This window comes from Gadus macrocephalus, chromosome 23 (genome assembly GCF_031168955.1).
Source record: "Gadus macrocephalus chromosome 23, ASM3116895v1".
NCBI lineage: Eukaryota > Metazoa > Chordata > Actinopteri > Gadiformes > Gadidae > Gadus > Gadus macrocephalus.
The window spans coordinates 17,096,549-17,112,765 of record NC_082404.1 but is presented as its reverse complement, the minus strand read 5'-3'; the positions used below and the strand labels follow the sequence as shown (position 1 = coordinate 17,112,765).

The window sequence follows — 16,217 nt, the reverse complement described above, 5'->3', positions numbered from 1 at the left end:
GGTAGCGTACGTGTCAGTCTACTGAAGAAACAAACGAGTCCGGTTGTGTATAAGAATGAAGTACCCAGCCTGTCAATAATCGGTGGCAGCTTCTAGAGACAGGGATCACACAAGCTATTTTTGCGCGCTTGGCCCACTCTGGATAAATGTCGTTCATATCGCATATGAGGACTTCGCAGGCAGTGGTGAAATGCAATCCTCCGTAGCTACGGAGCGCTGTCATCACAGCGAGGGCATCTCGTCGCAGACTATTATTTAGACAGATTATTAGCTAATTTCTAATTTCGGACAATTTGACCCAAAAAACCGATACAATTTTGTCCGACATTAAAATTTTCTATTGCCGGACAACGGAAGCCCTGGCACTAACATCTAATATCACGTGGCTGGATCTTGACTGGAAGGATAATGGGAGTTAGAAAGGGCATGACGTGCTTCTGCCTTCTCACACCGCGAGACAGGTTTGTGGCTTTGAGTGTCGCGATTATGGTTTCGATACGCATATCGTTACAGCCCTAGTCGTTATATATTTGTAGGCTCTAACATTAAAAACTGTCTCTGATAATGTGTGTGTGTGTGTGTGTGTGTGTGTGTGTGTGTGTGTGTGTGTGTGTGTGTGTGTGTGTGTGTGTGTGTGTGTGTGTGTGTGTGTGTGTGTGCGCGCGCGTGCGTGCGTGTGCGCGCGCATGTCTCTGTGTGCCACCTTGCCTTGGCTCCTTTCTGAATAGCTGCCTGTAAAGGGTTGACAAGATAAGAAGGAATAAACACGAGCAGAATCCAAGTCAACAAGCCAACACAATATGCCGTTTGTATATAAAACTCAATTACAACAACAAGTAAGAATTCAGTTGACCTAATACACTATTTAAATGATGATATTTCTACTGTAATGTATCATTGCAACATTCTTTATATTTACTGTTAAATTGCATACTTTTGTGGGACTACTGCGTGTCTCTAAAAAACGCCCCTTATAATCGTTTTATCGTGAAGGGTGTAACAAGATAAGAAGGAAGAAACACAAGAAGAATCCAACCCAACAAGATGACTCATTGACGAGGTATGAATGAAGAAAATAACCCTGTTTAATAAACAATCACGTGACAGTACAAACATGCTTACCCTTACTCTGAGTATTCTGAGGACACTATATACAGTAGATTAGTTTTACCTGCCTATCCACCATTTAGTCTGTACATTTTTTAAGATCTTTTAAAGATCGGATGAGGCGGGCCCCATACATATCTTCGCCTTGGGCCCCCAATTTGCTAAATCCGCCACTGGGTATTATCAGATGAATCCTACAATTTGATAGACAACCTCTAAACAACCAGGTATGACGTCAATGCATTCCCCCTGCGCAGGTGAGGCAGGACTGGCAACGCAACATATTTTTCTCCTTGCCTCCTCCTCCCCCCCAATAAAAGGAATGCAGCTTGAGTCATTTGATCATTCCACTCTCTGGTTGAACTGCTCTGCAGCTGACTCTGAGGCTCAATAGTCAGAAAGGATGAACAAGATGACAGCCCTCAACAGAGTTCTGGTCCACACAGCCGTGTTTCTTATGGTGGAGGTCCTCGTTCAGGGAGGTAAGCTTGACTAAATGTATGATCTATGTATGATGATGACGTTTCATTTCTTTGGACAATCTTAAAATCTAGGGGTAGAACCTTAACCCTTTTATCTTATCCTAAAATCAATCCTGTGTGTTATGCCGGTCTCTGCCAAACACTTGGTGCGCGTTCCACTCTGCTCCAAACGCAGGTAGATACTTTTGTGACGTCAAAGTCTCGTTAGTATACTCTTCAACGTCCCGACGGAGGGACGCTGGTGGTGAGGTGTGTGTGGGCGTGTGGAGCTCTGTCCGAGCAGCGGTTGATGACCGCGACCGAGAGAGGGTTAGACTCCTCAGACACTTAGCAGGCTATAACGCCACGTTGTGTGCCGCGTTTCATCACCAACATCGCTCATTATAACGCTCATACACAATGAGGGCAGACTACAAAGTCTTACAAAGTTCCTTGGGTCGTAACCATGGGGATGACACGCCCCTCCTTTCGTTGGCAAATTGGTTGGCAGAGGCTTGAAAAACAGAGCATTTTCTCTAACAGTGATGGAATGGAATAGATTACTGTGTGGAATATATACACGACATATTGAGGCTTTGGAACAACAAAAATATTTGATGACGATTTTGGGTTCAGTACCTCTTTTAGCAACAACAAATCACGGAAACATACGGTACAATATAATAGTTTTGCAGTACATTATACGATATTATTACTGCATTTCATATTTTTGAACTCAAGTCATACAGAAACCATTTGAAAATTCCACCAGAGGATAAACCTGCCAGATTACATTCACTAGCAGTCAAGCATTTTTGTTTAGTGAGGTGTACCATTCTGAGATAGAAGTGAAAGTGAAAGTGGTTTGGTGCAAGTGGAAGTTTGGTATATACTGTTTATCACATTGTTTACATGTACTGACTTATGCAGTGCTATCACTATGACAATATGCTAAGGCAGCGGCACTGCTTGGACACGCGCAATCCTGTATTTCACGCCCGTGGGTAACTTTCCAACATTTTACACAATCACCAGAAACGCTTAGCTCTATTACTTGAAACGTTACACCTTTACCTCAGTTACATTTGCCTTATACAAAAAAGTGAATAAGAAGTAGTGCTGTTCTATCATCCAACCACGGTTGTACCCTCTGATCTCCAGACACCCAGGTGGGCTGTGTGTTTGGGGGGAGCTGTGTGCTGCCTTGCCGCTTCCAACCAAACAGTGATACGATCCTCCACTGGAACAAGAAAAATGGGAAGGATGTTCAGGTCCACTCCTACTACGATAAACTGGACCAACTGGGATACCAGGACCCTCTCTACAAGGGAAGGACCTCCCTGTTCCATGACCAGATCTCAGAGGGCAACGCATCCCTTCGTCTGGCCAGGGTGAACCTCCAGGACCAGGGCAGGTACCTGTGTTACGCCAGCACTTCACAGAACAACCAGGAGACATTTGTCATCCTGACGGCGAGAGGTGAGCTGAAGTCCTGATGTCATATCCTATTTTAAAAAATTATTTTTATAATGCAACCCACTGACGGGTAGTTGTAGCCCATAAACAAATTATATTCAGGTTTCAGTAAAAACATAATTTGACCTTTGCATAGGATTTAACCAATGTGAAAACCAGTCGATGCAGAAAGTTGTGTAGTTACGCAGTCATGTAATTTTTCTATGCATCTAAAGCAAATGTGTAGTTGGCCATATATTTTCAGAAAGTACAGCTACAAAGATCAATAACTCAGTTAAGGGTACACTTACACTTCACACAAGCTTTACTTTTCAAATATTACCGTACAATCTGAGACCTGTGTTTTGTTCAACCACAAAATAAAATTGCAACGTTTCCATGTGAGTTGTGTGTGCATTTTGGTATATTTTCTGATGTGACCCAATCTGATGTTCCTGGTTTGGTTAGCAATAATACCTAACTACGCCATTGATATCAGTAGTAATGCAAATGCAGGAAACCAAATGAGGCATGGTTACTATTAGATTATCTTTTTAATTTGGTGCCATGTCGTTGCAGCTCCTGTTGCTAGAGTTGACATTGTGCTAGTGAACAACACTGTCACCTGTACGTCTGGAGGAATCTACCCAATACCACAGCTCACCTGGTCCGTCAGTCCTCGCCCGGCTACTGTCCTCCAGAACCCAACCGAGGTCCATGAAGATGACCAGGGACTCTATGACATCAGCGGCTTCTTAACGACTGTTTACAGTGACACAGAATCATCCTACAGCTGCTCAGTCCAAAATGAACACAGTGGAAGGAAAGCAACACTGAGGTTATGCTGTAAGTCTTTGAAAATCAGATAGACAGTCAGTAGTAAAGCATTGATTAGAACTGTTGCGATCCAATTGAGAGTCGTTTCAATTTCAGGGGTAACCACCACCTTGCAAATAGCTAACATAAGATTACTGCTAACATTCGATTTTTCCGCTGAAAAGTCGGACCATTGACATCATGGGTCTGGGATATGCGTTCTCCATTGGTCAAATTAGGATAAAGGTTGTCATGGTCCAAAATCTCTGCAGATTTCATAACAATATCTTATATTTCTGTTTGTCCAATCGTGTGTCCATCTAATTCAGCTCCAATGCAAAGTGCTCCCGGGAGTGAGGTGTTACTCCCTTGTGACGCCTCGGGGCTCGATGACATCACCTGGACCTTCAACCACGACCAGACCATACTCAGAAGACAAGCAGGACAAGAGAAGGTGGTGGAAACAGAGTGGCAGCAGCGTGTAAGAGACCTCTCTGAATCAGGCAGCCTCCTGCTGTATGTGACCTCATCAGCCCAGAGTGAAGGGACGTACAGGTGTACTCTCAGGTACACAGACGAAGAAGACATAACCCACATTGAACTGAAGATACTGGAGGACCCTATTGCAGGTAGGCTCTTGGGGAAAATACAAAGGCAATCTGTGTGATGCTTAAACCATCTATGGTGTGAAAGGGACATCGGGCTTACAATACTTTGATGTCAATGTACATTGTCTTTTTTGTTTTTTACAATTTTCACTATAGGCTGATTACTAAAGTCACGTTAGAAATTGGGTCGATAGCATTGTTGACTATGTAGTGATTAACATTGAGCTACTTGAATGTATATTGCACATCTTGCTGATATTTGTTATTATTAAACTAGCATTAATTATGAAAATAATTATAAAAAAATCATATATATAATAATAAGATAAATAATTATAAGAAATAATGATCTTCTCTTTCTCTGTTTCAGAGGGATCCAATAGAACACTTCGGATCACATTAGGAGTCATCATTCCAGCTATTCTTTCAGGTATCGTCATCAGCGTCATCATCTGGTAAATACTAATTTACACGTTTCATTAAAGTTGATTTTGTCAAGAAAGTTGGTGAGGTTATTTCTCGGTCATATATATTTGATGTGGGACTGATGTGTGGTTTTACAAATATGATTGAGAAGAAGCCTTTACTAATTTAACTCTTTTTAATCTTAGGAGAAAAAAACAATCCGTCATATAACACCCGTCTGCATCTCAAGTGTACCAATGCTTCCCCAGAGACCATCTGGTCAGGTAATCCCAGGTCCTTCTTTTGAGGGAGCACGGCTGGACAAGGCTGAGAAAGTTGTCTGTGTTAAGGGTTAAACCTCCTGACTTCATCACCTTACCCTCAGACATAGCAGGGTTTGACTCGTCATATGTTTATCTGTTTAGTCATTTAGAAGAGTTAAAGTAGGGCAGGCCTATTGAACTGCTGGCCCAAATTATTAGCAGAACGTAAACAATCAAAATACATTTCTTAGCAAGGATGAGAGCTGTTTCAATTAAGTCCAAAAGGAAACTGTTTTATTGACCAAGCAGCTACATGTTTTTGCTGTAATAGTCTAACTTTATCTTCTCTATAACTGTCTTGGATCATCTGCCGATGTCCCCAGCTGATGGAGAAGGGACATCTGGTACCCGGTCTATACCTCTCCTCTCTACGGAGCTTGTACGTTCAGCCAATTATTGGTGGTCTCTTTGTATTTGCTAATACAATGCTTTGTCGTCATTGTGTATATATTATCTTATTATATCTTATTATATATATATATTATATATTGTTGAATGTTACAGTTACATCTTGTATTAAATGAATGTATTAGGCAAATTATATAAAGTGTATTTGTACAGTGCTACTTTAAATGCAATAGAATGCCGAACGACTAAATGCAGTGGTGTAACAATATTGTTGAACTGTATGTTTGAACACAGCCTGCAGGTCAAGCAACACCCATCACCACATCCAGCCCTCCAGCTCCCTCTAGGGAAACACAGCCTGAAGGTCTAGAGACATCCAGCCCTCCAGCACCCTCTAGTGAAGCACAACCTGAAGGTCTAGAGACATCCAGCCCTCCAACCCTCTAGTGAAACACAGCCTGAAGGTCTAGAGACATCCAGCCCTCCAGCACCCTCTAGTGAAGCACAACCTGAAGATCTAGAGACATCCAGCCCTCCAACCCTCTAGTGAAGCACAACCTGAAGGTCTAGAGACATCCAGCCCTCCAACCCTCTAGTGAAACACAGCCTGAAGGTCTAGAGACATCCAGCCCTCCAGCTCCCTCTAGTGAAACTATCTCCATCAGGTGCTACTGCGGTGCAGGAGTTGACTGGGAGTGGTAGGGGCTGATTCTGACCTCTGAGTCCTCTGCTGGGATTAGAGTCTGCCGCTATGTTGCCCGGTGTCTTCATCTGAGATGGACTGGGAGGATATTTTTATTCTGCAACAGAGAAAGACTTTGAAAAGGTCAAACAGACAATGTGATGGAGACAACCGAGGCAACTTCAGCACCACAACAACAACAACAACAACTACAAAATGGACGACCTTGGTGACACACAACCAAGAGTGCAGACACATGAGTCTGGATTTATGGGAATGAAACATTTTCTGACTAAATACACAACGATTTGTAGTTTGGTCACTTGAAAAGCGGGGAGATTTTTGTCATCCTTATGATCCCACAATTTTCTTTTACATTGAGATTTGTAACAAGTCGTGAAACTTAAGTTCATCTTCAAGGCTATGAATGGATGAATTGTAACATGAGTCCATTATCTTAGCGTACCGTCTGTGTCATTGGACTTCTACACAGATTTAAAACAAAAGCATCTCCAACAGAATACTTGTTATTTATTAATATTGTTAATTTTATTTGTATTATGACGTTGTAATCAACCTTTTTCAAATACTTTTTTGAAAACGATGTATTGTATATATATTTATATAGTCAGCTATGTGTAAATTATGGTATTTTGTTTTGTTTGGTTGCAAACAGTCCTCCACTTCATCTGCTGCTGTGCAGTTTACACTATTATTGTGACGCCCAAATCAAATAAATAAATACATTAAAATAAATTCCTCTTTTGCCCTTCATTTCCCACCTCCCTGCTGTTTGCGTGTTATATTCCTCTGATGTCGTTTGTGTTTAAGTTATCTTTTCCACCTGATCAATCCATCAAATCTGAATGACACATGTACATATATTAAGCCCATAAAGTGCAGAGAATTCTAATATTAGACTTAACCCATTATTATTAACAAGACTTACGGATTTTACTATAATATTTTACAATAAATAATATAGTAAAAGTTTCTTTACAATTAAAATGTCACTTTACGCTAGATATGTCCGATATTATCGGCCCGATATTAGCATAAAAATGTAATATCGGTCAATATCGGTATCGGATTTTTTTGCCTTAAAACCGATAAAATATTTTTTTTTATTTTTTTATAGCTCAAATAAATGTTTTCAAAATTGTGCAGTACAGTGCACATTGTAATTGACTCATATTTGTGCATTTATTCAATTAAGGTTATTGAGTTTTAGTTAAAGAAACATACTGCTATGTTGCACATAGTTGTTCAGGTACAATGTTTTATCATTTGTGAAGTCAAGTTTGCCCTATTTGTTGTGGGCATTGTCAAGATTATCTCAAGGAGAGTGTAATCCAAACTGTTGTCTGAGACCATTAAAAATAAATAAATAAACATGGCACTTTTCCCTTAAATTAAGTTGAAGTATTTTTCTTATTTTGCACAGACAATGTTAACATTTGGAAAGCCTTGTTGCATTCAAGAATGCATCCAGTGGGGCATCACAATAACATTAAGCATGTTGTGTTAATTCCACAACAGGAGATATGTAATGTTACCTAAATTAGGTTTGAGGAAAAATAACCCAAATATCGACATCGGTATCGGCTGATATCGGAATCGAAAATTTAGAGTTGGACAATATCGCATATCGGATATCGGCAAAAAAGCCAATATCTGACATCCCTACTTTACGCTCAATCAAACCTCAGATCTCTGATATTATATGTTTTGAAATCAATATAACAAACCCAGAGTTCAACCAGACTACAGCAGAGGTACCGGGAGATTAGCCTTGCTTTCCTCACAGAAACATGGCTGAATGATCTCACCCTGGGTTCGCATGTGATACTGGATGGTTTTAAACTCGTGAGAGTGGACAGGGGGCAGCATCCGTCCTTTTTATCTCCCCAGAGAATTTTCACGTCATTGCCATTACCACGTACATCCCCGCCGTCTGCTGATGCTGCCTCTGCTTGCGAGCTTCTACTCACTGTTGAACCACAGTTGCAGACATCCAACTCCCAAGCGCTCCTTCTCATTTCTGGGGAGTTGAACCACGCCCCCTTGTCTTCCACTCTCCCCACATTCACCCAATATGTCAACTGTAACACCAGAGACAATAGAAATTTGGATTTGTTTTACGCTATCATCAAAGATGCCTATAAATCAATACCCCTACCCCCATTGTGCCGTTCTGATCATAATCCGGTCCACTTGACACCTGGTTACATAACCCTAGTAAATAGACAACTACCAACTAAGAAGTATATAAGGAAATGGTCTGATGAGGCAAGCATGGCTCTCAAGGACTGTTTCGACAGTACTGATTGGGAAGTAATGTACAGTCCTCATGGGGAAGATGTAGATAGTATGACTACTTGTTTCACAGATTACATTAATTTCTGTGTGAATAACGCTGTACCTGTAAAGAGGGTACGATGTTTTCCAAATAATAAACCCTGGGTGACCCCTGACCTGAAAAACTATCCCCAGGGCTTTGGCATCTGGGGATAAAGAGTTGAGGAGAGTGCAAAAGGATGTGAAGAGGGACCTAAGAAGGGGACAGGGTGACTACAGGAGGACATTGGAGCAGCGCCTTCAAGGTAACAATGTCAGGGAGGTCTGGAGGGGTTTGAAAACTATCTCAGGTCACAGCAAAGTAGGAGGGAGCGGACCTGAAGACGGGGACGGGGAGTGGCCAAATAAGTTAGGACTCGATTTGATTCGGAGGCCCCCGCTACCACTCAAGACCCCGCCCACCAGAGCCCAGTCCAATCTGCCCCACCAATCTACGCTCCCTAGCACCTGCTGGTCTTTTTGCTCTTCTGTCCCCGGCTCCTGATCCACCAGCCTGCCCCCCCCCCCCACTGTTGCCGACCTCTGCCTGTCTGACTATCCCGCCTGCCGTCGAGTCCCTGTCGGTTTGTCTGCTTACCCGTTCCCTATTCCTGGTCTGTCCGTCTGCCGTACCCGTTGCCGACCTCTGCCTGCCGACTACCCTCTGCCTGTCGATCCTGTCCCCAAATAAAGCCTCGTACTTATCCTGTGCCAGTCGTCTGTCTGTGCACTTGGGTTCTGCTGAACGCCCCCATTACACTGGTTGAACGGAGCGGACAACGGAGGAAACACAACGGACACTCCGAGCAAAGACGCTTGAACCCCCTAGAGAATAAAGCTTGCCACATCACTGGTTTTGGTTCTGCTTGTTTGTTTTGGAAATGTGTTGACAACTCAAAAGACCTCAAGGAAGAAAAACCAGCAGCTCTTTAGCCCCTCTGATGGTGAAATAATGCTAACATATATTTATATAGACCATGTGAAAGCTGTGGGTAGAAAGACCAACAAAGAGCCTTTTGAGTGTCTCTAAAAGTGCTTCGTAATCCAGCATATGGTTTAGTTGCACTCAACTGCAACTCATTAATTACTTTGTAAGGAAAGGTGCAACATTATGCATGCCAAGCTGAAGGGCTGAACTCGGCAAGAGGTTTTTCAAGCTTTAATATTACAAAAGAAAACCTTAATCTACTGGCATTTTTCTATTATACTATATTGGTCTCTCTCAACTCGGATTGACTCAGGGTGGAAGCCAATTGCGGCTAAAACAGGTGACCAATCACCACAAGAACAGGTGTGGCAGGAATTGCATTGTTCTTTTTTCTTTTGTTTTTTTGCCTCTCATAGCAAACATTCCTTGAATGGTTGTGCTGTACATTACAGCACAACCATTCAAGGAATGTTAGCTATAAGAGACATGTATTAAATGCCTCTCGGCCAGCTGCAGTACAGCTGTATTGCAGCTGGCCGAGAGGCATTTAATACATGTCTCTTATAGGATTTGTTTGAGTACGATTTGTTGGACATAACTTCATGTAAATACTAATAATGTTATTTCTAATGTTATTTGTAATGTAATGTAAAAAAAAATGTATGGACGTAATAATGTAAAACCATTATTACGTCCACCCATTTGAATACACCTGATGGAAATGTGGCCTGACGAGATAAATCCTCCAATTTGAGAGACAACCTCTAAACAACCAGGTGTGACGTCACTGCAGTCCACCTGCACAGGTGAGGCAGGACTGGCACCGCAACATATTTCTCTCTCCTTGCCTCCTCCTCCTCCTCCTCCCCATGAAGGGAATGCAGCTCGGGTCATAGGATCGTTTCACTGACTGGATGAGCAGAGCTGCAGCCGACTGAGAGGCACAAGAGTCAGAAAAGATCAACAAGATGAGAGAACTCAACAGAGTTCTGGTCCACACGGCCGTGTTTCTTATGCTGGAGGTCCTCGTTCAGGGAGGTAAGCTTGACTAAATGTATGAACTAATATGGACAACGTTTCATTTCTTCTGATAATTTTACAATCTAGGGGTAGAACCTAAACCCTTTCAGCTTTTCCTAAAATCAATCCTGTGTTTATGCCGGTCTCTGCCAACCCTTAGTGCGCATTCCACTCTGCTCCCGAATGCAGGTAGAGATATTTTTGTGACGTCAGTGTCTTTAGTATACTCTTCAACGTCCCGACGAAGGGACACCGGTGGTGAGGTGTGTGTGGGCGTGTGGAGCTCTGTCTGAGCAGCGGTTGTTGTCCATGACCGAGAGAGGGTTAAACTCCTCAAACGCCACGTTGTGTGCCGCGTTTCATGACCAACGTCGCTCATTATAACGCTCATACACAATGAGGGTTACTATAAGGGACTATAAAGTCTTACAAAATTCCTTCGGTCGTAACCATGGGGATGACACACCCCTCCTTTGGTTGGCAAATTGGTTGGCAGAGGCTTGCAAAACAGAGCATTTTCTAACAGTGATCAAATGGAACAGATGACTGTGTTACTGCGACATATTGAGAATAATTTATGATGATTTTTTGGGTTCAGTACCTCTTTTAGCAACAACAAATCTCGGAAGCATAGGGTACAATATAATAATTTTGCAGTACATTATATGATACTAGTGCAGTTCATATTTTTATACTCTAGTCATACAGAAACCATTTGAAAATTCCACCAGAGGATAAACCTGCCTGATTACATTCACTAGCAGTCAAGCATTGTTTGTAAGTCAAGCAAGTATTTGTTTAGTGAGGTGTACTGTTCTGAGAAATATGTAATGTACTGTGACGTGAAGAAAAATTTCCCCTTGGGGACAATAAAGTCGAAAGTCGAAAGTCGAGTCGAAAGAGATAGAAGTGAAAGTGAAAGTGGTTTGGTGCAAGTGGAAGTTTGGTATATACTGTTTGTCACATTGTTTACATGTAGTGACTTATGCAGTGCTATCACTATAACAATATGCTATGGCAGCAGCTCTGCTTGGACACGCGCGATCCTGTATTTCACGCCCGTGGGTAACTTTCCAACATTTTACACAATGACCAGAAACGCTTAGCTCTATTACTTGAAACTTTGAGGTTACACCTTTCCCTCACAGTTACATATGCCTTTTCCAAAAAAGTGAATAAGAAGTGTTTGCTGTTCTAACATCCAACCACGGTTGTACCCTCTGACCTCCAGACACCCAGGTGGGCTGTGTGTTTGGGGGGAGCTGTGAGCTGCCTTGCAACTTCCAGCCAAACAGTAATTTGACCCTCCACTGGATCAAGAAGAATGGGAAGAACGTTCAGGTCCACTCCTACTACGATGACCAGGACAAACTGGGACACCAGGACCCTCTCTACAAGGGAAGGACCTCCCTGTTCTATGACCAGATCCCAAGGGGCAACGCATCCCTTGGTCTGGCCAGGGTGAACCTCCAGGACCAGGGCAGGTACCTGTGTTACGCCAGCACTTTGAATAACACCAAGGAGACCTTTTTCATCCTGACAGTGAGAGGTGAGCTCAAGTCCTGATGTCAAATCCTATTTTAAACAATTATTTTTATAATGCAACCCACCGACGGGTAGTTTAAGCCCATAAACAAATTATATTCAGGTTTCAGCAAAAATATAATGTGACCTTTGCATAGGATTTAACCAATGTCAAAACAAGTCGATGCAGAAAGTTGTGTAGATACGCAGTTATGTAATTTTCTATGCATCTAAAGCAAATGTGTAGTTGGCTATATATTTTCATAAAGTACAGTTACAAAGATCAATAACTCAGGTAAGGATCCACTTACACTTCACAAGCTTTACTTTTCAAATATTACCCTACAATCTGAGACCTGTGTTTTGTTCAACCACAAAATAAAATTGCAACGTTTCCATGTCAGTTGTGTGTGCATTTTGGTATATTTTCTGAAGTAACGTTCCTAGTTTGGTTAGCAATAATACCTAACTACACCATTGATATCAGTAGTAATGCAAATGCAGGAAACCAAATGAGGCATGGTTACTATTAGTTTTTTGTTTTAATTTGGTGCCATGTCGTTGCAGCTCCTGTTGCTAGAGTTGACATTGTGCTAGTGAACAACATTGTCACCTGTAAGTCTGGAGGAATCTACCCAATACCACAGCTCACCTGGTCCGTCCGTCCTCGCCCGGCTACTGTCCTCCAGAACACAACCGAGGTCCATATCGATGACAAGGGACTCTATGACATCAGCGGCTCCTTAAGGACTGTTTACGATGACACAGAATCAACCTACAGCTGCTCAGTCCAAAATGAACACAGTGGAAGGAAAGCAACACTGAGGTTACGCCGTAAGTCTTTGAAAATCAGATAGACAGTCAGTAGTAAAGCATTGATTAGAACTGTTGCGATCCAATTGAGAGTCCAATTGAGACCTCGCAAATAGCTAACATAAGAGTACTGCTTCATATTTTTATTGAGAAAATATGTTTGTGTGCAACGTCTATTCATTTTCCGCTGAAAATGGGACCATTGTCATCATGGGTCTGGGATATGCGTTCTCCATTGGTCAAAATAGGATAAAGGTTGTCATGGTCCAAAATCTCTGCAGATTTCATAACAATATCTAATATGTCTGTTTGTCCAATCGTGTGTCCATCTAATTCAGCTCCAATGCAAAGTGCTCCCAAGAGTGAGGTGTTACTCCCTTGTAACGCCTCAGGGCTCGATGACATCACCTGGACCACAACCAGACCATCCTCAGAAGACAAGCAGGACAAGAGGAGGTGGTGGAAACAGAGTGGCAGCAGCATGTAAGAAACCTGTCTGAATCAGGCAGCCTCCTGCTGTATGTGACCTCATCAGCCCAGAGTGAAGGGACGTACAGGTGTACTCTCAGGAATGCAGACGAAGAAGACGTAACCCACATTGAACTGAAGATCATTGAACTGAAGATACCGGAGGACCCTATGGCAGGTAAGCTCTTGATGAAAATACAAACACATACATCTGTGTGATGTTTTCCTTTTTTAGGGGGCCAAGCCTGAAGGGTTGGAACCCTATTGTTTTTGTAAGGATTATTTTTTTCATTATTATTATTTTATTTTTCAGAATTCACATATTGATAAAATGTTCACAGACGGTACTTAAATGTTACCAGGTCATAGGATAGAGGGATTATTTGTTTATCAAAACGGCGGATGCGTGTGCAGAAAGATTGCAAAAAGAAAATCTCTGGTATAAAGGCTGGGACAAATTATTATCGAATTATAATATGTACACATTATGTTGAAAGTATAGACTGCCGCGAATCCCATTGAAACGAATGGCAGTGATTATTCTTCAAAACAAGAGCTGGTAAATTGTGAAATATTAATTAAACTGTAATCAGACAACATGGTTATATGCTAGTATAGACCCTAGACGTATCGGTGGAATAAAGGCTGGGACGATTTTTCGAATTATAAATATGTACACTTTATGTTGAAAGTATAGAACGTCGCGATTCCCATTGAAACGAATGGCGCAGTGATTATTCTTCAAAACGAGAGCTGGTAAAATGTGAAAAATGAATTAAACTGTAATCAGACAACGCGGTTATATGAACCCTAGAGTATCTGTAGTATAAAGGCTGGGACGTATTTCGATTTATAAATATGTACAATCCAAAGCGTTAGCTCTCTGGCTCATAGCTCATCGGACTCGAATACCTCCCGTTGCCAAGTTGTAGCTACGGTCCGTCCTATTTATGTGAAGACCTTAATTGAATGATCTTAATTTCTTCTCCTTGGCAAGTGACCATGGTATATGCATAATAATGCCCTTCGAGGTGTCAAAAACATGTTTGATCGATCTTAATTAAAGGGGACTACTTTTTGAGGGAGATTAACTCAAACAGAGTATACATTTAATAAGAGTGCAATACGAATAAAAAAAAGCAGAATTATTAAAGTATTTGAATTGTTTTATTATGTTGGCAAGCAAGAAGTAGAATAAATGGGATAATCAGTCTTATTAAAAGGGTTTGCGCAACCAACCGCACAACAAGACATGATTGCGGCTCTTGTCGTTCCTGTCTGTTTCTGCCAACGACATGCGTGTAGAGCGCAACACAAAATTCATACATTTAATAGCTTCAATTTCATGGATTTAATGGCGGCATACACTCAATTTATTTCCAGCTCTCAAGAAAAAAAATCATTAAAAAAAATCAACCATTAAAATAGCTAAAGGTAAACTATTCAAACAAACAAATAGTTAATGAGAACAAGTAAATGTTCTACTAAAACTTCTAAACTAGAAACCATACCAACAAACAGGGGCCAATGTTTCTTTCAATTTCTTCTCCCCCCCAGGAATGTGACATGATCAGACCCCACAATTAATTACAGGCTAATGACAAAAATCGAATACATTTGTTACAGTGGAACCGGTGAAGTTAGTTGCATTCGCAGTTATAGCTGTATTAGGTGGGGTCATTGTCAACCTTTATGTGGTCCCAAGACCCTTCTCAAGAGGACCCTTCTTCATCCTGTGGACTTTAGAAGGAGTATAAAAGTATCTATGTAATATTTTGTATTGTGTGAGCTTTCCCCTTGCCTCTCTCACATATTTACCACAATCCGCAAACATCTTTGCCCAATTGTCACACTTGATCTCTACACTAATGTCCCTCTGCCAAATCAATCTCATAATATTAGAATCATTAAACAGAGAAGCATTAGCAGTCTTGTAAAATTTAATGGCTTTACATTTTTCTAGTGGTAGTTTGATATAATTCATGACATTATTATCAGCAACACTGTCTGGCTGAGAACTAATACAGCTCTGTATCTGCAAATAAATCTGTGTGATGCTTAAACTATCCGTGGTGTGAAAGGGACATCGGGCTTGCAATACTTTGATGTCAATGTACATTGTCTTTTTTTTACCTCTTGCTAATGTTTGTTATTATTATGCTAGTATTAATAATGAAAATAATTATAAAAAATCCAATTATTATTTTGGAAGAAACTTCTCTTTCTCAGTTTCAGAGGGATCCAATAGAACACATTGGATCCCATTAGGAGTCTTCCTTGCAGCTATCGTCATCAGCATCATCATCATCTGGTAAATACTAATGTACACATTTTATTAACTGTGATTATGGCAAGAAAGTTGGTGAGGTTATTTCTGGGTAATTTTTTCGTGATGTGGGACTGAGTGGTTTAACAAAAAAGATTGAGATGAAGCCATTACTAATGTATCTCTTTTTTTCATTTTTTCTTAGGAGAAAAAATGTCAAACAACGCAACGAAAGCCATCAATACGGTACTTCGAACCCTCAGACAAAGCACGGTTTGACCCGTCATATGTTTATCTATTTATTTAGTCATTAAGAAGAGTTGAAGTAGTCTTAGTCTTAGGAGAAAAAAAGTCAAACCAAAGAAAAAAACTAAAAGTAAGCAACGAAAGCCCTCAATCCGGAACTTCGACCATCATCCAACACCCGTCTGCATCTCCTGAAGTGTGCAATGCTTCCCCAGAGACCATCTGGTCAGGTAATCCCAGGTCCTTCTTTTGAGGGAGCACGGCTGGACAAGGCTGAGGAAGTTATCTGTGTTAAGGGTTAAACCTCCTGACTTTTTCACCGTACCCTCAGACATAGCAGGGTTTGACTCATCATATGTTTATCTATTTAGTCATTTAGAAGAGTTAAAATAGGGCAGGCCTATTGAACT

At 41.3% G+C, this 16,217-nt stretch overlaps 1 protein-coding gene across 2 annotated transcripts; it reads left to right on the top strand.

Moving 5' to 3' along the window:
• The first annotated feature begins 867 nt into the window (after positions 1-867).
• LOC132452249 (CD276 antigen-like) lies at positions 868-15,897 on the top strand. Of its 2 annotated transcripts, XM_060044746.1 has the most exons (6): positions 868-1,589; positions 2,730-3,047; positions 3,603-3,869; positions 4,169-4,468; positions 4,818-4,902; positions 5,059-5,359. In XM_060044746.1, the coding sequence occupies exons 1-6, from the start codon at positions 1,511-1,513 to the stop codon at positions 5,081-5,083; spliced, it is 1,074 nt and encodes a 357-aa protein (XP_059900729.1). In that variant the 5' UTR covers positions 868-1,510; the 3' UTR covers positions 5,084-5,359. The 2 variants fall into 2 exon arrangements, 1 of the variants encoding a protein (XP_059900729.1); XR_009524274.1 differs by lacking the exons at positions 868-1,589; positions 2,730-3,047; positions 3,603-3,869; ... (1 more) ...; positions 4,818-4,902; positions 5,059-5,359 and adding exons at positions 13,480-13,791; positions 13,988-15,606; positions 15,767-15,897.
• The last annotated feature ends 320 nt before the right edge of the window (positions 15,898-16,217 follow it).